Genomic DNA, 21,500 nt, shown 5'->3' on the forward strand with positions numbered 1-21,500 from the left:
TAGAAGACGAATCAGACAAGATAAAGTAAAAAAACGATAACCAACATACTAACCATACGGAAAGTACGGAAGCCGAGAACGGCCGTGCTTGCAATTATTTTTTTAATGCCGTTATCTCGAGATCACAGGTTAATTATCTCGTGATCTCGAGAAAACAAGCTTTGTTATCTCGAGATAACGAGATAATCAACCCGTTATCACGAGAAAATAAAATGTCGTTTCCTCTTATTACTTATAATTTTTATCAGAGATCAGGAGTGCCATGCCAGCATGCATAGATGGCGTCTTGACAAAACAACGTAACGGTAGCAAACAAAACTACACATTTATGCCTTGACTTACTGTTCAGTTATGAATCCTCCCCAACAATCATGACACTGATCTTGAAGGATCAAATCAGGTGTGATCAAATGAACCAGACACTCAATTTGAGTTCTCCATAATTATCCCGTGATCTCGAGAAAACAAATGCGTTTTCTTGTGATAAATTATCTCGTTATCTCGAGAAATCGGCCTTTTGTTTTCTCGAGATAACGGCATTAAAAAAATTATTGCAAGTACGGCCCTTCTCGGCTTCTGTAAATCTCAGACTCTGAAAACTGAGATTAAAGTCAGAGGTTTGACATTCTAGTACTAAAGTCAGACTTCTAAGAGTAAAGTCAGATTAATGAATATCTCACATGTGGCCCTAACCTCCTCCGCACTAACCCTGTTCCTTTTGTTGTCCTTCAAAATGTTTTTGCAAAATTAGACAAAACATAACAGATATAACACAAAAATAATGGAAAAAAAAACGTTTAAAAGCATTTAAAAGACTTTAAAAGCAGTCATCAGACATGTATTCATAACAAAATAAGAATAATTGACAGATCATTTATCGTTGAAAAGTGGGCCTACACCAAAATGTTTTCCAGTAGAGCATACTGTGGCCTATGAAATGTGAACAAGTTTGTCAAGTTTCAGACCTGAAACAAAGTTGTTTTTCTCAAAAGGGCTAATCACAAACAGTTTTTAAACGTTAGCTCTAGGAGTTACCTTTACTTTAAGCTTCTATAATTTAGTCTACATAAACTTCAGATGGTTTAACAGAAGATATTTGCAAATGTAAACCATATCTTGCAGAGCAGACTCTGGCTGACTTTGTGGTTCCCGGAAACAGGAGCAGAGTGGGAACTCTTCGTTTTTCTTCCTCTTGGTCAAAGCGCAAAGCTCGAACATGGTAACAAGATGTAACGAAAGTGTACATGATGAAGAGTTTTATGTTTGTTTTACTTTCAGTTAACGTTAGCGTTACAGTGGTGTAACGCAGTAGCAAGCACTGTCTAACCTATGTAGGTAGTTTAGCTTTATAAATATATTTTATCCATGGCTATCTTCGTCCAGAAGTCAGGATAGAAACGTTAGCTTGGCAGAGAAAACACAAACAACGGCAACAGCTAGCTAACAGTTAGCTAGCGGCTTGATCTGTTTTCTCCTCCTGCTTTAGCTGACATGGCTGCAAACCCTCCAGCACAAGGTAAGGAAGGTTTCACTGGGCTAAAGGGTGTTGGGGAGTAAAATTCATTGTTTTTATTTGTCTCAATTTATCCACTGCCGACCTACATCTAGATATTCTAGCAGTTAATTCAAAGTGCTTTACAGAGTAATAAAAATACAGTAAAGGTAAAAGATTTACAATTAAAAAATGCAAAAGTACAGACAAGAGATACAAAAGATAAAAGACTTAAAAAGTAAACTAGTGCAGTTCAAATCAAGTGAAATAGAAAGATAAAAGAACACAAGAAATACTCCCACTTTTAGCCAGTAGCAGTATAGTAGTAGTAATATCAGCTACAGCTCAGGGTAAAAGTATTTTGGTGCAAAGTCCAGCTATACTATACTGTCTCTGTTAACAGTAGATACAACAGAAGAGTAATTTATCATTTAATTCATTTGAGTTTATGCTAACTTATTTAGTTTATACTTGCATGAAGTGAAGATAGCTCTCTCATCATCTCCCTCTCTCTCTCCGTCATCTCTCTTTGTCTCTTTATCTCTCTCTCTCTCCCTCTCTCTATTCCCGTCATTTCTCTCTGTCTCTTTATCTCTCTCTCTCTCTCTCTCCCTCTCTATTCCCGTCATCTCTCTCTGTCTCTTTATCTCTCTCTCTCTCTCTCTCTCTCTCTCCCTCTCTATTCCCGTCATCTCTCTTTGTCTCTTTATCTCTCTCTCTCTCCCTCTCTCTATTCCCGTCATTTCTCTCTATCTCTTTATCTCTCTATCTCTCTCTCTCCCCCTCTCTATTTCCGTCATCTCTCTCTCTTTATCTCTCTCTCTATCTCTCTCTCTCTGTCTCTCTCTCTCTCCATCATCTCTCTCTGTCTCTTTATCTCTCTCTGTCTCCCTCTCCCCATCATCTTTCTCTGTCTCTCTCTCTCTTTCTCTGTCTCTCTTTTTCTCTTTCTCCCCACCATCTCTCTGTCTCTTTATCTCTGTCACTCCCTCTCTCTCTCTCTCTCTCTCTCTCTCTCTGTCACCCCATCATCTCCATGTCTCTCACCCTCCCCCTCCCTTCTCTTCCCTCTCTTCTTTCCTCCCCAGTCTTCCAGAATAAAACCCGGGTGGCCATCTTGGCGGAGCTGGACAAGGAGAAGAGGCGGCTGCTGCAGAGTCAGTCCATGAACAACCCAGGGGCCAGGTAGGAAAACCCTGGGAAACCGGGTTTGAATACACTTTATTTTACCCTGATGTCAAAGCTGAATATCTTTCCTTTTTTTTTAATCAATTTACCAAAAGGCTGTTTACTGGATATAAACACTGTTTTTGTAGAGGCAGCTGAAGAAGTGCCTTTAGTTTTAAGTCAGGATGGGCAGGGAGATTTTCAGTTTTATCTGAAATCCCTTATTTGGGAGATGAAAGAATGATGATGATCTCTCTCTCTCTCTCTCTCTCTCTCTCTCTCTCTCTCTCTCTCTCTCTCTCTCTCTCTCTCTCTCTCTCTCTTTCTCTCCCTCTCTCTCTCTGTCTCCCCCCTCTCTCTCTTTCTCTCCCTCCCCCTCCCCCTCTCTCTCTGTCTCCCTCTCTCTCTCTCTCTCTCTCTCTGTCTCCCTCCCCCTCTCCCTCTCCCTCTCTCTCTCTCTCTCTCCCTCTCTCCCTCTCTCTTCCCGCAGTATCTCTCTCTCCAGACCGAACCTGAAGGAGTTCAGGGACAACGCGGAGCAGCAGCACATCGCCGCCCAGCAGAAGGCCGCCCTGCAGGTGAGACACAGCCGTGTGTGTGTGTGTGTGTGTGTGTGTGTGTGTGTGTGTGTGTGTTCTTGTATTTCTATACTTGTGAGGATCAAACGTCCTCTCAAGGATAGGGATAAATTTGGTTTAGTTTTAGTTTAGGGTAACTGTTAAGGTTTAAGGAAAGGGAGGTAGTGTTGAGGCTTAGGGTGTTTTCACACTTGGTCCCTTTCAGCCCTCCAAACGAACTCAGAGCGATTAGTCAGCATTTTTTGTGCATATGTGTCCATGTTGCGGTTCGCCTAACCTGTGCGTTGTGAACCCGAAGCGCTCCAGGTTCGCTTCGCCCTTTGCCGTTGTATTTTAGCCCTCTAGGCTTGCCGTAGACAGATCACATGCTATTGCGCTGGGACGCTCGAAAAAACAAATACACAGAACCATGGCCGCTGGTAACGCTAGCAAGACTAGTGGACGAGGAGCAGTTTGGTCCGAGGAAGAAACTACTGCACTTCTCCAGATATGGAACGAAGAACACATCAAACGGCAACTGTCTACAACGCACTGAAACGCTAAGGTTTTCCTCCAGTTTTCAGTTCATATGAAAGCGAGGGGACCGCACTGCAGTGCCGCGTCAAAGTAAAAAAAACTACGTCAAAAGTACTTTACCAAACACGATAAAATGAGAAAAAGCGGAGAATCATCTGACATAAAAGACACATGCCCCTTTGACGACGAACTGGACAGTATTCTGTGTGGAAGAGCCTGTGCCAACCCTAAAAATGTCATTGAAGGGGGAAGTGTGAACAGAAAGAGGACTGAGGCCCCACCAGAGCTGAAGTGGACCAGAAAGAGAACTGAGTCCCTTTTCTGTTGGTCCACTTTTTGGTCAACTTTAAGAGGACTGAGTTTGGTTCGTTTAAAAAGGACTATATGTGAAAACACCCTTAATGTTATGTTTAGGGTTTAGGGAGTGAATGTAGTCAATGGAAAGTGCTCACAAGTACAGTAACACAAACCTGTGTGTGTGTGTGTGTGTGTGTGTGTGTCTCCTCCCTCGCAGCATGCACACGCCCACTCGTCAGGCTTCTTCATCACTCAGGACTCCTCGTTCGGGAACCTCATCCTCCCTGTTCTTCCTCGCCTGGAGCCCGAGTCTTGACCTTTGACCTCTTTGACAGCCCCGGTGACCCGGTGTGTGAGGGGAAGACGAAGTTTCAAAACAACGCACATGCGAGTCACACCCATCTCTCTCTCTCTCTCTTTTTAAAATTTTTCTGAACTGGTGGCCAGAAAAAAAAACTGTTCAGTGGACAGAAGGGACGGAGCTGTTTGCAAACTGCCGAGGATTCGATCTGACAACTTCACCTTTTGTTGGACTAACAAGCTGCTGCTGATGTGAGGGAAGATTTCCGATTTTTAGAAGAAGGTTCAAGATAACGAAAGCGTCCTGTGAAGTCGCACGACAAACAACCTCATTATATATGTAAATGTATATTTTACGCTGCCTGTCACGACACAAATCACCCAGCTTTCCATGAAAAGGATAAAATGTTGTCAGTGTTTTTTTTACATTTGTAACTGATTTGTATTGAAAAAATATTAAATGTAATTGTATATGTATTGACTGTGACTGTTTGTCTTTTCTCTGCAAACACAAATGTCCACTGGGAGCGTCACACATGCTCATACGCAAATTTTTGGGATTAATATTTTACTAAAAAGTCAAACCAGGCCGTATAACTCCTCTCTTTCCAAGTATTCTCCTGGAAAATTATTTTTTGTGAAGCCACACAATAAAAACTGTATTTTAATCAGCTGTCTTTCTAAGCTTTAAGGAACTATACTCAAACAGTGACATTTAAGAGATTGGTAAAATTGAAAATTTTGGGTTTTTTTTAACATATCCAGTTGATATTCTGCTAATGTAAATCTGATCCAATGACTGCACATTCTAATAAGTGGAAACTTCATTGAGTTTCTTTTGAGACATTCACTGTCAGTTTATTGAAATCTAATTTACAAGTGAAGCTGAACTTTATTTTCTTTCAGACATGCTATTCAGTTTTTGCTATTATTCATTCAGGTGACTGTTTTTATTTATTTATTCGAACCAATAAGGGGCTGAGAGTAAAAACTGACAGGTAGAAAACCATTTAACTTTACACTTTTTCTTCATGCCAACATTTTCTGCTGTTCCTGAGCAGCAGCCAACAATTCCTTACTTATCTGATTTCTTATCGATAACACAGCGGTAACTCTTAATTTATTGGATAGTCAATAAAGATAAGGAGGCCGGCTGCAGAAGGCAAATCACATGTGAAGTTTACTCAACGCTGTCAGATATTCACCCTGACACCAGAGCAAAGATGAAGCCCCAACTGTCACTGAAGAAATAACAGGAGAAACACCAAATGTGTTGAAATGAATAGATTATCACATTGGTGTTTTCCTTCTCCAGTGGTAAGGAAATATTCAGACCAGAAACTGAACCTGAAATAGCAACTAATGCTGTTTGGTTCTCAATCATCTGAAGTTTGCAGCACGTCTCCTTTTTTATTGTGTGGAAATTGGTTTTACAGCTTTACACTTTTCCATTTACTTTGCTTATCTGTTGTTTTTTTAATCTCAGAATGGATCCATGATTTAACATTACACTACATAGATATATGATATATTTAATTTTCTTCATTTACCTGATGTCAGTCTTTGGAAGAAGATGGAAAAAATCTGGGCATAAAGTCTCAATACCAGTTTTAAATGTCTTAGTTAAGGGAGAACTATAAGATAATATGCAGCGTTTCCCTTTTTGTTTTTTTGATACTGTCATGAGGAGACACAAAGCCTCAAAATATCTATTCTGAAACACAAACTAAAAAGCACAAATTTAAAAGAAACAAAAATCCAACTTTATTTTACACCTGAAACCAGTGTTGATGTCCTGGACCTGTACTTGACTCCAACTCGAGTCAACATCTGACTCTGTAACAGTATAGATCTACATGTAGACAGTTGTGATTTGTGTATGTCCCACCAAAGGGGGGACTATGGATCGGTCTCCGTCCGTTAGTTTGTTCGTTCATTAGTTAGTTAGTTAGTCACACTGTAATGTTGACTTTGTACCGCTAGGGGGCGGCATTGACAATGAATGGGGACTCAATGGTAAAGCAGGTCATACAGTTAAAATTATAATACAATGTGGGGGACAATGAATGGGGACTCAGTGGTAAAGCAATACAGTTAAAGTTATCATACAATGTGGGGGACAATGAATGGGGACTCAGTGGTAAAGCAATACAGTTAAAGTTATCATACAATGTGGGGGACAATGAATGGGGACTCAGTGGTAAAGCAGGTCATACAGTTAAAGTTATCGTACAATGTGGGGGACAATGAATGGGGACTCAGTGGTAAAGCAGGTCATACAGTTAAAGTTATCGTACAATGTGGCGGACAATGGATGGGGACTCAGTGGTAAAGCAATACAGTTAAAGTTATCATACAATGTAGGGGACAATGAATGGGGACTCAGTGGTAAAGCAGGTCATACAGTTAAAGGTATCGTACAATGTGGGGGACAATGAATGGGGACTCAGTGGTGAAGCAATACAGTTAAAGTTATCATACAATGTGGGGGACAGTGAATGGGGACTCAGTGGTAAAGCAATACAGTTAAAGTTATCATAGGTAACATAATAGTCTCCACACGCTACACACTTGGAGACATCGACTGGGTTGATGTGTTGAAGTGAGAGTCAATGGAGAATTCTTGGGCAAACCTCTAACCACAAGACACTGTAGTTATTGTACAGTTGTTGGACTGTTGTACTGTTATTGCACTCAACACTGCACTACCACTGTGCCTCAGTGTTGACTACTTATATCATATTACCACTTACCTACTGTGCAATACCATATATCACTTATCATTTAGCATTTATATTATTCATAACACTCACGCTCCTGGTGTTGTATGTTATATTGTGTATTGTATTATAAATTGTATTGTAGTGTACATTGTGTAATGTACGGATTGTATTTATTGCGTATTGTAGTTCTTATATTTTGTACTGTATTGAGTAAAAACAGGACAATTACAGTTCCTACATTTCAAGATATAACTTGTAAGCCTAATTGTGAGGAGAGTAGGCAACAGAAATATATGGTCAATCTGTCCTTTCATTGTCCCATACGAAAATGCTTGTACAATTTCACTCATATTTCAAGTACACTCAGCAATCACTGACTGACCCAAGGGTGGAACTACATCACTGGTGGGGGACAACATGTTTACTATTTGCTTGTTTAGTTTATTAGGATCCTCATTTGCTACAGCAACGCAGCAGCTATTCTTCCTAGGGTCCACAAAACAGACTTTACATAGTGACAATGCAACCATTACACTTACATCATAACACATAACATTACAAAATAAACAGGACAAAGACTAGAACACACACAGACAAGACAAGCTCCTGACAATACAGTAATCAAAATACATGAAATTAGTCTGTTTCACTTCAGTTTCCCGGTCCACAAACTCCCTCCATGGCCACATGACACATCAACACAATCAAACTCATATTTGTATTTTATTAAAAAAATAGCCAACCTAGTTTCTACATCTTTTCAACGTCTCTAGTCAAAAGATGCTGTTTTACTAAGATTTTAAATCAAGTTTTACTGTTTTCTTGTGTGATGTCAAGGGAGTAAACTCCATTCATGCATAGCTCGGTACATGACCGTTCGTTTGATTGCGTTTGTCCTTGCTTTCGGTAATGTAAAATTTCCTCCTATAGCATGTCTATCTAAACTCTTATACAAAATCAACAGAATTTTGTAACAGATATTTCTGATAAATACAAATAATAAATAGAGTAATCTGTTTTTAACAAATAACAAAGCTAGACAATTATGCATTGCAACGACATTCGTTCTGGTGAAGCTGTGGGTTCGAAGCTGGCTCCCAACCTGCACCAGAGGTGGAAAGTAACTAAGTACATTTACTCAAGTACTGTAGGCAATATTCCACTTCCAGTTTTAACATGTGGGTTCTTCGGCACTTGACCACCATGAAAACCAGAATATAAAATAAACAAGATCAGATGCAGCTGGACGAGTTTGTAGTGTTCAGATTTTTACTTCCCATTCATTTGAATGAGCCACGAAAATAGAATGAAAACTGACATTTTGCATGTTACTGAACTGTTATAAACAGTTATTGGCAATGTACCTTACATGTCTGCCTCTATGTTGTTGTTTGGTGGTGTATTTTTCTCCTTATTCTTATTTTTCCTACAAATAATACGAGTGCACACTATTTTGCAAGCAAAATTCCTAAGATGCAAAATAAGCTCATTATTTTCCATAGTGGGTTTTCTGTTCTCACCATCAGTCATTTTGTCAGAGCAGGTGTCAGGTTTTATCAATCTTGTTTTTTTTTTGGATATCTTGTGTTGTAGTTCCTCAGCTGTTGGGAAAGCAATGGGCCAGGTGTATGAAGACGATGTCTGTCTGACCTGCCAGTCCAGACTAACATCAGTGGAGAGCTTTTACTGCGAAAAGTCAAACAAAGGATCAGCTACAAAACAGCACCAATAAGAGAATTATTTAACTTTTGTATTGTAAATATCAAGGGTGGAAGTAAATAATTTACTCACGTTACTGTAATTGAGTGGCTTTTTTGTGTACTTGTACTGTTTTGAGTATTTTCTTAAAGTCAGTCATTTTACTTTTACGTAAGTACCTTTTTCTGACCATGAGAAACTGGACAATTGTAAATAGATACAAATTGTGGAACCATTCACAGTGAGAAGAGTAATCTGGCTTTACTTTGTTTCTGCAGTTTATGTTGTAATTTCCTTTTTTTTATGAACTTTATTTTATGAACTTATGAACTGGCGATAATGTTAAAGTGCTTGTGAGTGACAGTCATATTATAGCAGTACAGTAGAAAAAACAACAACATACAATACATAGCAAATACAAGGAAAACACAACACAAACAGTCAGCTTGGTTATATTTCACATATTACAGTAAACACTATGACCTCACCCATCAATGTATATCAGATTTTTTCAAGCTGTAAATTATTGAAAATGTATTTTGTTTATGTTGTAATTTCCCAATTTTAAAGTTAAAAGAATCAAACTTGAACTCTGCCATCTTGTCCTTTTTAGAATCACAGCTAACACTGCTCTCTTTTCTAAAAAGTAACTCAGTAACTTTCACTCTGAGGACATTTTAAATGAGACACTTTTTACTTTTTCTTCAGTAGGTTTTTACACCAGTACTTTTACTTCTACTGAACTAAAACCAAAGTAACTGTACTTCTACTTGAGTAGGACATTCTACTTTTTCCACCACTGGTAAATGTATCATATAGTAAACAGAGTATGTAGTGGTGTAGAAAAGGCCCCAATTTCCAGTAACTTTATTTAGTTTAGTTATGGTGTGGTGTGTGATAATTGTTATCCTGGTAATTGTTACAAATATAGAATGACACAATAATTAGGTACTTTAAGTTATCTTGCATCTGATTGGCTAACGTGCGCAATGCACTGGCGTGTGAGAGTCGAGTGGAGGCTCTCATTAGGAGCTGGAGACCGCACAGTTTGATCTTAGCCTGACCAAAGTTGGTAGTTTCCAGTCGTCATATTGTTGGGACTTGTGTGTAAATGACAAAACGTAAGTTCTGCATCATTACTATTTCCATTTGTTCTTGCTGTGCTAATTTGCTGAAAATCGCCACTGTATAGTTTAAACCTCTGTAATGTAATGTAATGTTGGATAGCTCTGCAGGTATATTTTTCAGTTAACTCATGCAGGTGATTTAACTATCCAAATTCATGTTAATGCCTTTACATGCCTTGCTAAGTACCTGCATGTTGTATTGTGTAAAGTTAGGTCATATTTTAGTTATATTCCATGTCTACATTCGACCCGCCTTATCAGGTGGTGCAAGTTAATTAATATTGACGCTATTTTACCAATTAATCCTCGTGCAGGAGACCTTACAGAAGTTACATTTTTTGGCCACTAGATGGCGACTTAAGACTGTTATTTGCACTGTAGACATTAAACTGTGGGAATAAGTCAGTGATGTTTCTTTATTTCTTGTGATTAATCTGGTGTTAGGTTTCTATGAGTCAGTAGTGTACAGCTGTCAAGGCCCATTTTAAGAATGGTTATTATTTGATTGTAATTCTCATTATTATTTGGCATAATGTTTATGTTAATTTAATCTGATACAGGCATTGTAATATATGGTCTATTTCTATGTCTGACTTTCAGAACCATATCAACCATCTGCCAACAATAAAACCCAGTAAACATCCGAAAGCTCCATCATTCATGTTCTAACAGACATCCGAGGGGAATGCAAATCTGCCTACTTGAATCAACCCTAGCTCAGAGTTATTCATCCCATTTTACAAGTGGAGCACCATTACACCAGAACAAATCCATAGAGCATATCATTGCTGTTGGATGGAAACCTTGTATCTCCAATTTTGGTGATTTTTAACTGCAGTTCAAGGGTTACATTGTTTATCCATGATTTGAAAAAAAAAACTACAACCCTTGGGTTTATGAAAACCAGAAACATGGCTGTTTTTCTGCTGATATTTTAGAGATACAGGGTTTTTACCCGGCAACAACAATATGTAGTTGTAAGCAAAAGTGATTAAACAGGATAATGAGGTGGTGATTTGGGTTTTGAGTGGTTTGACTCTGTATAAATAATGGGTTTGATGGGATGGGAAATTCAGTTGGCTCAGTTTTGGTTTTGGTGTAAATATGTACACACTTGTCTCAATGGGAAATCTCTGCGTTTTTCCCACTTGGGTTCTTTATCCAGCATAGTTTTCTTTTCGGATCTTTTTTTTTTTTCCCCCAATGAACGCAATACATCTGTGTTCCTCCTTCGACATCCTTCGGCTGACTCACACAACTTGAATATTAATACTGCATGTGTGTTTATGTGTGTGTTAATGTGTGAAAGAGAGAGTTTCACCGTTTCAATTCAGAAAACAGCATCCTAATAATTCTAATGGAAAAGATCCTGATTTGTTTCTTTCTTTTGTTTTGAGGTCAGATGTTTTATTAACTCCTTGGGTTTTTGTTCATCACTCCTGCAAGAATTAATAATTTGCATCAATTTTTTTTTTTTGCATCGCATTACCAAACCCTGACCATTCCCCCTGTGTGTGGGGAGAATATTCATTTTAAAACAAAAAAAAAAGGAGGATATCACTTTGTCCCTAAGATTGCTTGACTTGTACCCATAAATTCCTATATGCATGCATACATAAAAATAAATAAAATTTACTTCATATCTCATTCTCATGGTTTTGGATGTTCTGCGTTTACAGTGACAGTTGCAACCTGTTATCGTTGCCTCTCGTAAAAATTTGAAACGGCAAAGCAGCCGCGTGAGCAGGGCGTCTATCGGTTGCCATGGTAACAGCTGCTTCCAATTCTTCCTGTAGAGTGGCGAGGTCGTCTCACAGTCTGTCGATTTATTCACACCCTTCATTAGAAGTGCCCTCCACAGCTGCGAGTGCAACTTGAGCTGGAGTGACACTTGGTGGTGAAGTGGTAGTGGGTAGGGAGTGCTTTGGGAAAGGGCCTATCCCAACGGTTTGGCATGTACCTCGCCTTGTTTGTGCTATACAATTGATACAGGTAATGTAAATCTAGAATAAAAGAAGAAGAAATTGTGATATTTAGTTTGTAGTCTCAAAATGGTTTGTTAATTCAGACTGTAGTGTGGCTTTTCCCTAGTGATTCCTGATTCCTTGTACAACTGCCCCTCCACCTCATGAATCTGTCACTGATATGCACATGTCCAATATTACAGGTGTGCTCCTATGGTGAGGATCCAGGCTTGGTCCCGTGCTGTAGGCCTATGACTGGTGTTCCAGGCAGTGGTATGGTGCGGTATCTGTCCTCATTCTGCCACCTAGTGGCGATCCCTTTGAATTACCTCCCTACTTGCTGCTGCTACAACCTGTATCAGGCTACAGCTAACATTTTATCTATGTTTATTATCTTGTAATAAAGAGATTATTTGGATTAACCTCTTTGCCTTCTAGTTACTTTGCAGCATTTTTCTGCTCCCCTACAGCAAATTAAATAAACATTTTTGACTGAAATGAATGCACATCTTCTGCTGTGTGAAATCTAACATTTTGTTAAGTGATCCATGCCATCAGTGTGTTTATAACTGTTATGATGTAGATGTTGATTTCCTTTGTCACTGGGTTTTAAGTCTTTATGGTCTGATTGGTGTGTTTAGTGCTATACCTTATTTGTTTAAATGTGTTTTTTCTCATCTGTTGAGTACTGTCAGGTCTTTGTATAGGTGTTTTATGTGATATGACTATTTGTGAAAATTCACTAAAAAAACATTTTAGTAATAAAGGCAGTGATGTGATCAAGGATGTTTAATGAAGACAGACAAAATTTGATTTTATTTGAGCGATTAGAGTTAAAAAGTGCAATGCAATATAAAAAAAAAATCAGTTTCTTTTTGCAGACAGTTTCAGATTATCTCCAGTTACAGCATCACAACTGGACAAGTCGGTTTCAAAGCACATTCCACCCTGACATAAAGTAGGTTACAACTGAAAACCCCTAGATTGTGGAACCTGCTTGAGGAGCTCAGCCCAACTAAATCAGAATCATCTTTTAAATCTCTCAAAAGAATGTCTTTTATACTTTTTATTCATTTTTGTCTTAGGGTTAGGGTTAGGGTTGATTTGTTCATTTGTATTCCATATGCTGTGTGATTTCTGATGTTTTGATATGAAACACTTAAATTATGTATATGCGTGTAAACTAGTCTGTTTTTCGATAACTGCTAAATAAATAATTTATTATTAGAAAACATATTATGAGAAACTGAATAATCTGGCTTTTGAAAATTTCAGAAGACACATTTTATTTTGAAATAAATACCCGGAACTAAAGACCTAGAATACCGGAAGTACACAAAGAAGCCCGTGTTGTTAGCAGCGTCAAGTTGTCCGTTTTAGCCAGAATAAAGACTGAAGGTAAAGTGACTTTGCCTTCAAAATAAAAGCGTAACACCTGTTACTCCTGGAAAAAGAAATACAAATCGTGTCAAAACAAACTGCATATTGTGAAATTATGACAATAAACTCTAGCCATTAAATAGATGTTGTTTTTTCTTTTGCAAAATGTCGTTTTCACAGCATATCATAGGCGTATGCATATATATGCTTATGCAAGTTGCCATGTAGCTATACAAGGCTGCCAAGAATGTGAATTCTCGCTACCAAACAAATTGGAGGCATGTGTATTAAGTTAACTAAAATTAACTAAAAAGGCTGTAGGGTGGGACCCAAATACTATGGAGTTGTCTGGTAGGTTTGATGTTTGCATCTTTGTACATCATTGGAAGACCTGTGTAGCCTATATGACATCTGAAAAGCAAAACAAAACAAAAAAAATTGCAAAAAAACCCCAAACAAAATGGCAACAATTGTATTCTCATTTACTGCAGATTCCGACTTACGGACATTCTTTATTTTCACCTCCGTATTATGTATATTCTTCAAAAAACGCTTAAAGTTCGACAATAAGAGTTTTATTTTGAAGCCTAAGGCCGGAAGTTAAATGTTTTATCTTGGCTGACTTGACACTGGTCAAACGTTAGATGTCAGGTTACCATATTCATAACAAAAACAGCGTTGAAAATCACTGAACCGCTGTCACATTTAGCTAGTTATATATCCGAGTGTTTTGCTCACACCATGTCTAGCATACAAATTCTCAGAGTCCTTGTTAATGAACGGCTGTCCGCGGCTGCTGACGAGATATTCGAGGCGGTTAAAAAAACCATAGCTGGGTACGAGGAGGAGATTTTGCTGTCAAAACGGGAGATCCGCCGGCAACGCAGGATGCTAGAAACGGTTTTAAAACCAGAGATAAAGATAAACAAACTATCAGGTTTGTGACTCGTTGGCATGTGTTCATCTTTTTTTTTTTGCCTTGCTTGGTAAAATGCCTGGAATCTGCACACTCGAATCACTACAGCGTTAACAACATGAGCCCCGTCAACGCCCACTTTCTTGGTGAAAAATTCAGGAGTGTCAGGCAAATTGAAAGTTACTGCTTACGTTCCTGTTTGTCATGTTATATGACGAGGTCGTACATACAGTGACAGGTAAACTAGATTAACTATAACAGCAGCTGCATTACCTGGTTCACATGAAGAGCCTTTACAGCAGGCCCTTCCGGGGTAAGATGATACCTGCCATTCTTTCTTTCATGGAGGGGACGTCACGCCAAACTCTATTAAAAAATATAGACATTTAATGATTCTTTGCTTGTCTGCAAATGAGCATACACGGTAGACCACACTTCAAGACATTATAGTAATTGTTAGGTAAATTCGGCATGCAAGTGATCCACCAGGTAGCACTTAGGCCTACTTTCATTAAAATTTTAACTTTTATTATTGTCTGACTGCTTGCCACCGCCATCAGCGGAGTATTTTGATGGAAGAAGATCGTGGGAATAACTGGCGAACCGTTTCTCAAACTTAAATTTTAATTGAAACACGTGCCGATTAGTGGATTGGATCTGTGCCGAATTGTAGAATGGCTCCTACTGATGTAGAATAATAATTCATGATCATTATAGTTTTGTCAGTAATCAAGGAAACAATAAATTGTCAGATTTTTGAATGACGTTTAGTGTGACGTTCTTTCCGTACGACCGAACGGCACGTTATGGTCATTTCCAAGATACTAATATTAATGTTATAGGAGTGTACTGGCAATCCCGTTCCTATTGCAATATGTTATGTATTGTTGTTCCTAAAATAATTATATTTTATCCAGTCTGTTTGTTAGCCACTGTGCTAGCATAAAAAGGACTGACATTTTTTGTGGAATACCGGGAAATTACTGCCTCCGCATTAATAATAATAGTAGCCTAAATTTTGATATTCAGATACTTTTGATACCTGAAATAAAAATGAATTTTCAAAGTATAGATATCTAAAATTAGATCTGTTTTAGATCCATTCAATGTCATTTTGTACAGGGTCACTGTTACAACGGTTACATGGGAGCGATGCCAAACATTGATTTTTCAGCAAACATGGCAACGTCAGGTTTCTTTTGTAAGGCTGTTCGCGCTATAATGGCTGTGACCTGACTTATGATGATGAATATTTCATCTCTTGTGGTGGAAACGTGGCAAACCAGACTTTACCTTTGTTTATAAAACATTATAAAATGTGTAGGGTTCAGCTGATGGATCCTGTTTAACCCTGTCAAGCCACTGTACATGGTGTGGATACGACTGATATGCGTTTTTGAAGATGGGTACTGAATGATACCAATATTTCTGGATTGAAGCTGCCTATTGGTGATATTTTGTGCCAATTTTCAGGATCTTTAAATTTGATCGAAATGTGGCATTTTGGCATAGATAATCAGTAAAGTATTGATCAATTCTACAGTAAATATGTAATCAGTCATATTAGAGATGGACGACATTGACTGGCCAATCCCTGATTATTACTAAATTAGGCCAATTAAAAAAAAAAAAAAAACTACAGTCACATATTGGCCATGTAATTCCCAAAATGGTCAAACCACATTCATCAAGAATTTTTTTTTTCAATGATAGAGTAGAATTTAGTATCTTGTCATTAGGTTCTGACTTTCCTGACCTAACACAGCACCTGGAAACTAAAGCCTTATGCGGGAATTGGTCACGTGATAGGCTAAATGTTGGTGGTACATGGGAAATGTAGGCTACCAAAGAATTACACTACCACTGCACTACTACAACACTACTACTACTATGGTACCGTACTACTACAGTATAAATGGAGTACCGTGTTTCTTTGTATCCACCAAAACATATGTGGATTGACTGATATCAGTATCTGTACCACATCAGTAATTCACTACTGCACATGCTTCTGATTTTTTGCTTGAATTTTTTTGCAACTTTTTCCCCATGTTGTTTCTCATTTGTACATATCTATTTATTGTACTTATTTCATACTGAATACATTTAATTTTTTTGGTATAATTTCATATTGTACATATTTTCAGTCATTCTCATCTTTGTCTCAATATGTTCTACCGCTGTTATTTCCCACACACTCATGTGCTATAATTCATATTGCTCAAAATGACCATAATATATCTGCGGGGGACTGATAGGGTTGATGATCACTACCAATGACTCAACCATTACTTGTCCAGGTGCTGAGATTTGTGGCTTTTAAAACTCCTTTTCTGGCCCCTTAATCTGTTTTGGAACAAAAACTCCCCACCCACTGGAGTTTCACCACATTTCAGCTACAAAGGCTTTTCTTTTCTTGCTGTCACTATTACTGCAGGGATCGTGAAGGTCTGATCTTATCTTCTCCTTTCCCTCAGACCAACCGCAGCTCGCCCTCTCCGTCTGGGACGAGGACTTTCCCTCCGGGCAGCAGCACTGCGAGCAGGAGTGGAGCGCCAGCCTGAGCCAGGAAGACCAGGAGCCGCCGCCGCAGACCGGAAAGAGCCAGGGGGAGCTCTCCGGCAGCCAGGAAGGAGAGCAGCTCCAAGGCCTGGAGGAGGACGACACCATCAGATTCATATTCACGCCTCCGTATGTGAAAAACGAGCTCGACCAGCCACAGTCCAGCTATCAGGGTCACGGCGGGGGTAAAGGCGAGGGAGATCCTCTTCCCGGCACTTCGGCCGAGCAGATGCAAACCAAGGCCGAAGGGGACGAGGGCGGGTCTTCGGGCTGCTCCGCCGCCGAGCACGAGGACAGCGACGACGAATGGAGGGGCAGCGGGGCGTCCCAAAGCGAAGAGAGCGACAGCAACGACGCCTGGAGGAAGAGCGCGGCGCCCCGTCTGCCGAAGGCGCCGAAACTGCGCGGGGCCAAGAAGTCCAGGTCGCGCATCTGCTGTAAAGTCTGCGGGAAGTCCTTTCACGCCAACGTCTCGCTCGTGAACCACATGGAGACCCACCCGAAGGACGTCTGCGGCGTGTGCGGGGAGCGCTTCGAGACGGAGGAGGGCTTCCGGCTGCACCTGAAGACCCACGTGAAGGCCGAGGTGTGCGGCGTCTGCGGGAAGTGCTTCGGGGCGTCCAGCGGCCTGGAGACGCACATGAGGATCCACACGGGGGAGAAGCCGTTCAACTGCAGCGAGTGCGGGAAGTCCTTCAACTGCCGCCACAACATGATGCGGCACATCAGGATCCACACGGGGGAGAAGCCGTACCCGTGCACCGTCTGCGGCAAGTGCTTCAACGACTACTCGACGCTGAAGCGGCACCTGCTGGTCCACCTGCACGAGAAGGCCCTCTCGGCGGGCAGCCCGTCCACGGAGAACGAGGAGGGCGGCGGCGGCGGCGGCGGCGGCGAGAAGAAGGGCAAGGCGTCGCCGCCGAAGAAGCCGCAGACCCGGACCATATGCGAGGTGTGCGGCAAGATGTTCCACTCCATGGTGTCCCTGGTGAACCACGCCAAGAGCCACGCGACCGACCTCTGCGGCGTCTGCGGGACCCACTTCGACTCCGAGGAGAGCCTAAAGCTCCACCTGAAGACTCACAAGAACGGGAAGGTGTGCGAGGTGTGCGGCAAGTGTTTCGACAGCCAGGGGAACCTGGAGATGCACATGCGGATCCACACGGGGGAGAAGCCGTTCCTGTGCAGCGAGTGCGGCAAGTCCTTCAACTGTCGGCACAACATGATGCGACACATGCGGACGCACACCGGGGAGAAGCCGTACCTCTGCAACGTGTGCGGCCGGTGTTTCAGCGACCACTCGACTCTGAAGCAGCACACGAGCACGCACACCGGGGAGAAGCCGCACCGGTGCGAGGTCTGCGGCAAAGGCTTCCATCGGAAGACGTACGTGAAACTTCACATGAAGAGCCACACGGCCGAGAAGTGATCGACGTGTAAATGTGACGATGTGTAAATAAAAGGTGGTTTGAATTGAAATGTTTTTGACGTTAGATGTGCCGATATCGCTTTTCTTTCTTGTGTCTGAGCTGCCGATTCATCACGACTTTTTATGGAGCCATGGCCCGGGTTAGGTCTGTGATCACATAGGACGCTTTTCTAAATGTGTCTGCGCCTTTTTTTTCGGTTATTTTCAGCGGTTTGGCCCATGTGTCCTCCAGCCTTTGCGGCTGGCGTTCTGGGCGCGGTGCGTTTTGGGGCGCCGCCCCGGTCACTCCGAGTTGAATATGTCTCAACATTATACCACACATTATATCAATGTCAAAATAGCCTTTGAAACAGACTCTATCTAGGCAGAGCTCTTGGAGGAGACGATAAAACTGTTGGTGCTCTCGTCTTCCTAGCAGAACGTCATGTACCACATCCTTCATTTAAAGGAATAGTTCACCCAAAAATGAAAATTCTGTCATCATCTACTCACCCTCATGCCAAATGAAACAGGTGAAATTTGTTAGTCCATATAACACACAGGGAGGCTGCCAGCACAACTTGGTAGCAGCCTTCTCCAAAACAACTGAAGTCAATGGGGACGTGTTCTTTTCTATGGAGTTGTGCTGCAGCCTCCCTGTGTGTTATATGGACAAACTTCACCTGTGTTTCAACTGGCATGAGGGGGAGGAGATGATGACTGAATTTTCATTTTTGGGTGAACTATTCCTTTAAGAATGGCCTCATCCTCTTCAAGAATAAGCACAGCAATCACTAGCTTTCTGTCTATTTTTATTTTCAACAAGGTTATCCCCTTTGTTACTTCCCCATTTGCTAACACTCAGTAGTTGTCAAACTTTGTGTTGCATAGCAACAATGATGTAATGCTCCTTGCACTTACAGCCGAGCTTTGCACAGGAGAAAAAGCCTCCTATCTGATCACAGCCTCATATGGTACATTACATTTGCTTGCGACTTTTGTTCTCCAATCAACCACCAGAGCTTATTAAATCACAGGCCCAGATTAAGCCCATCTTAATTTGCTCAAGTTTTATTTTTTGCAAGCTTTTATTTTATTTCGCTCACATTTCTATCAGCTGCTCCTCAAACCTGACTCGGAGGTGGTCAGAACTCAGAATCAAATTATTTGTAAAATAACTGTACAGGATTTGTCTTGGTGATGTTGGTGAAGAGACATAGTGCCAACTTTTCTAATGTTATATATTGCAAATATCTTAATATTTTTTTATAATTTCTCCCTTATTTTTTATATATATATATTTCATAATATTTGTTATATTTTCAAGTCATACATATTTTCAATTAAGTGTTTCTTTGTCTCACTGTGTTCTGCTGCTGTTATTTTGCACACCCTCATGTAGTACCCCATTTGCTATATTTTTATTTATATTCTGATTTTCTTTGCTGTATCCTATTACTATTTGCTGCTGCGACGATGCAATTCCCCCACAGGGATCATTTAAGTTTCATCTTACCTTACTAGCAGTGTAGTACAGTATAATACTTACACAGGCTCGCATTGTGATAGGAGTTCTATGTAGTCTGGATGCAATGTAGTCACAATGTGCCTATGACCAATGTAAAGACATGGCGAGGATTTAAATACATATAGCCACCGACATTTTTTTTCAGGCAAAGTGCGGATACACGACGGTTTGATCTCATCATATCAGATCTTAATGCCAGGATGTGGGAAATCCTATTGAAATGTCAAGTGTAACTGAGGTCTTACATTCAGCCAAAGAGGTTTGCAGAGCCTTAAGACTCTGACATTATGTTGGAAAACAAAGTGGCCCTTAAGTAGCTTATTCCAACCATTTTAATAAACCACTTTACAACGGATGCTTGAGTCCACTTTATTTTTGTCTGGGAAGGAAGGATGAGAAGGCTGCAGAGTATTGGAGTCAGATGTTTCTGGCAGCCAGCAGGGGGCATCACCATCACACCTTCCTAGCACATAGAGATCTGCTTTGATTTAGTGTGACAACCAATATGAAAATGTGTGAATGCCAATACTAAGGTGGTACCAATAAAATAATACTGCAGTATATGGTTACAAACCAGACATTGAGCATCCTTATTCCATGTTAATGCCAAGTGGCTTGTATTTTTAACTAGGGTTCGACCGATACAGGTTTTTGAAAGCTGATAACGATACTGATATTTCTGGATTGAAGTTGCCGGTAGTTTTGTGCCAGTATTCAATATCTCTAAATTTTACCATTCAGTATTCAGTGTTTCCCCCAGAACTGTATTCTTGTCAGGGTGTAAAAGCCTCTGAAACAGCATGGAACTCTAAAATTATCCATTGAATCCCAGGATAATAACTAAAATATGTAAATATATTGTATATATGAGTGTATATATACAGTATATACTTTTATGGAATCCGATCAAATGTCTCATTAGAATCAGTTGCTTAAGGGCTTCCCATACACCAGTGATTCTCAACCTTTTTCATATCAAGGACCCCTAATTTAGTCCACATTAGGGCCACGGACCCCCATTTGATGAGATTTTGTCTCTCGGATCCAAATCTGAGAATATTTTTTATGTTTGATATGATTTTGTCAGAACTCCATGACTATCTGTATTGTAGGTGGAGAGAAAACAGTGAAACTATGATCAAAATAGTCATTCTTCTATATTCTCTAACTGTGTTAACTTCTTGTAAATGAAATAATGATGAAGTTAAACAATTCATCAATTTGCTGGGGACCCCCTGGAACCCCCTCAAGGACCCATGGTGGTCCCCGGACCCCACGTTGTGAACCACTGCCATAGACAGCCAGTATAGTAGCCTATTGATCAATTAAGCAAACTGCCTCATACTGAAGGTGGACGACATTGACTTGCTGATATCCGTAAACTGATATATCAGTCTAACCCTATTTACAACTATTTGAATACAAACACCAATAGCACATGAAAGCCTTTTATTATGAACGTACGACAAAACAGAAAATCACTGAAAATATAAAAATTTCTTAACCGCTTCAACATTCACAAACTAATTTCTCGAAAACTGCAAAGCACTATCGTATGATTGATCCCTGTCAAGCGCACCTGAAGTCAATGCAACCTGAGGAGAACCCTTACAACATTCAAGGTCTAACCATGCATTCAAGTGATGTTGGGTCATACTTTTCTCAGAGTCCAGAATAGTTAGCGTTCAAAATCGGAGAACGTTTCTTCAACTGTTAACACACGCTGCCAGCCTTCTAGGTTAATGTTAGCAATCGAGCTAGCGATACAGCCTAGCAAACAATCTTCGGCTATTTCAGGGGATTATGACTGTAAATACCACAGGAAATTGAATGCCGTGGCACTA

At 40.3% G+C, this 21,500-nt stretch overlaps 2 protein-coding genes across 2 annotated transcripts; both read left to right on the top strand.

Annotated features, from left to right (window-relative positions):
• The first annotated feature begins 1,220 nt into the window (after positions 1 to 1,220).
• LOC139638040 (SOSS complex subunit C) lies at positions 1,221 to 4,783 on the top strand. The gene is made up of 4 exons (XM_071512061.1): positions 1,221 to 1,516; positions 2,581 to 2,677; positions 3,150 to 3,237; positions 4,268 to 4,783. Exons 1-4 carry the CDS (start codon positions 1,492 to 1,494, stop codon positions 4,364 to 4,366), a joined length of 309 nt encoding a protein of 102 aa, XP_071368162.1. The 5' UTR covers positions 1,221 to 1,491; the 3' UTR covers positions 4,367 to 4,783.
• Positions 4,784 to 15,560: 10,777 nt separating this feature from the next.
• LOC139638038 (oocyte zinc finger protein XlCOF6-like) lies at positions 15,561 to 18,498 on the top strand. Its single transcript, XM_071512060.1, has 2 exons — positions 15,561 to 15,564; positions 16,636 to 18,498. The coding sequence occupies exons 1-2, from the start codon at positions 15,561 to 15,563 to the stop codon at positions 18,147 to 18,149; spliced, it is 1,518 nt and encodes a 505-aa protein (XP_071368161.1). The 3' UTR covers positions 18,150 to 18,498.
• Positions 18,499 to 21,500: the final 3,002 nt, after the last annotated feature.

The sequence above is a fragment of the Centroberyx affinis genome, unplaced genomic scaffold (genome assembly GCF_046629955.1).
Source record: "Centroberyx affinis isolate AG114_WGS23_722 - 3 ecotype Tasmania unplaced genomic scaffold, CSIRO-AGI_Caff_v1 ptg006056l_1, whole genome shotgun sequence".
NCBI lineage: Eukaryota > Metazoa > Chordata > Actinopteri > Beryciformes > Berycidae > Centroberyx > Centroberyx affinis.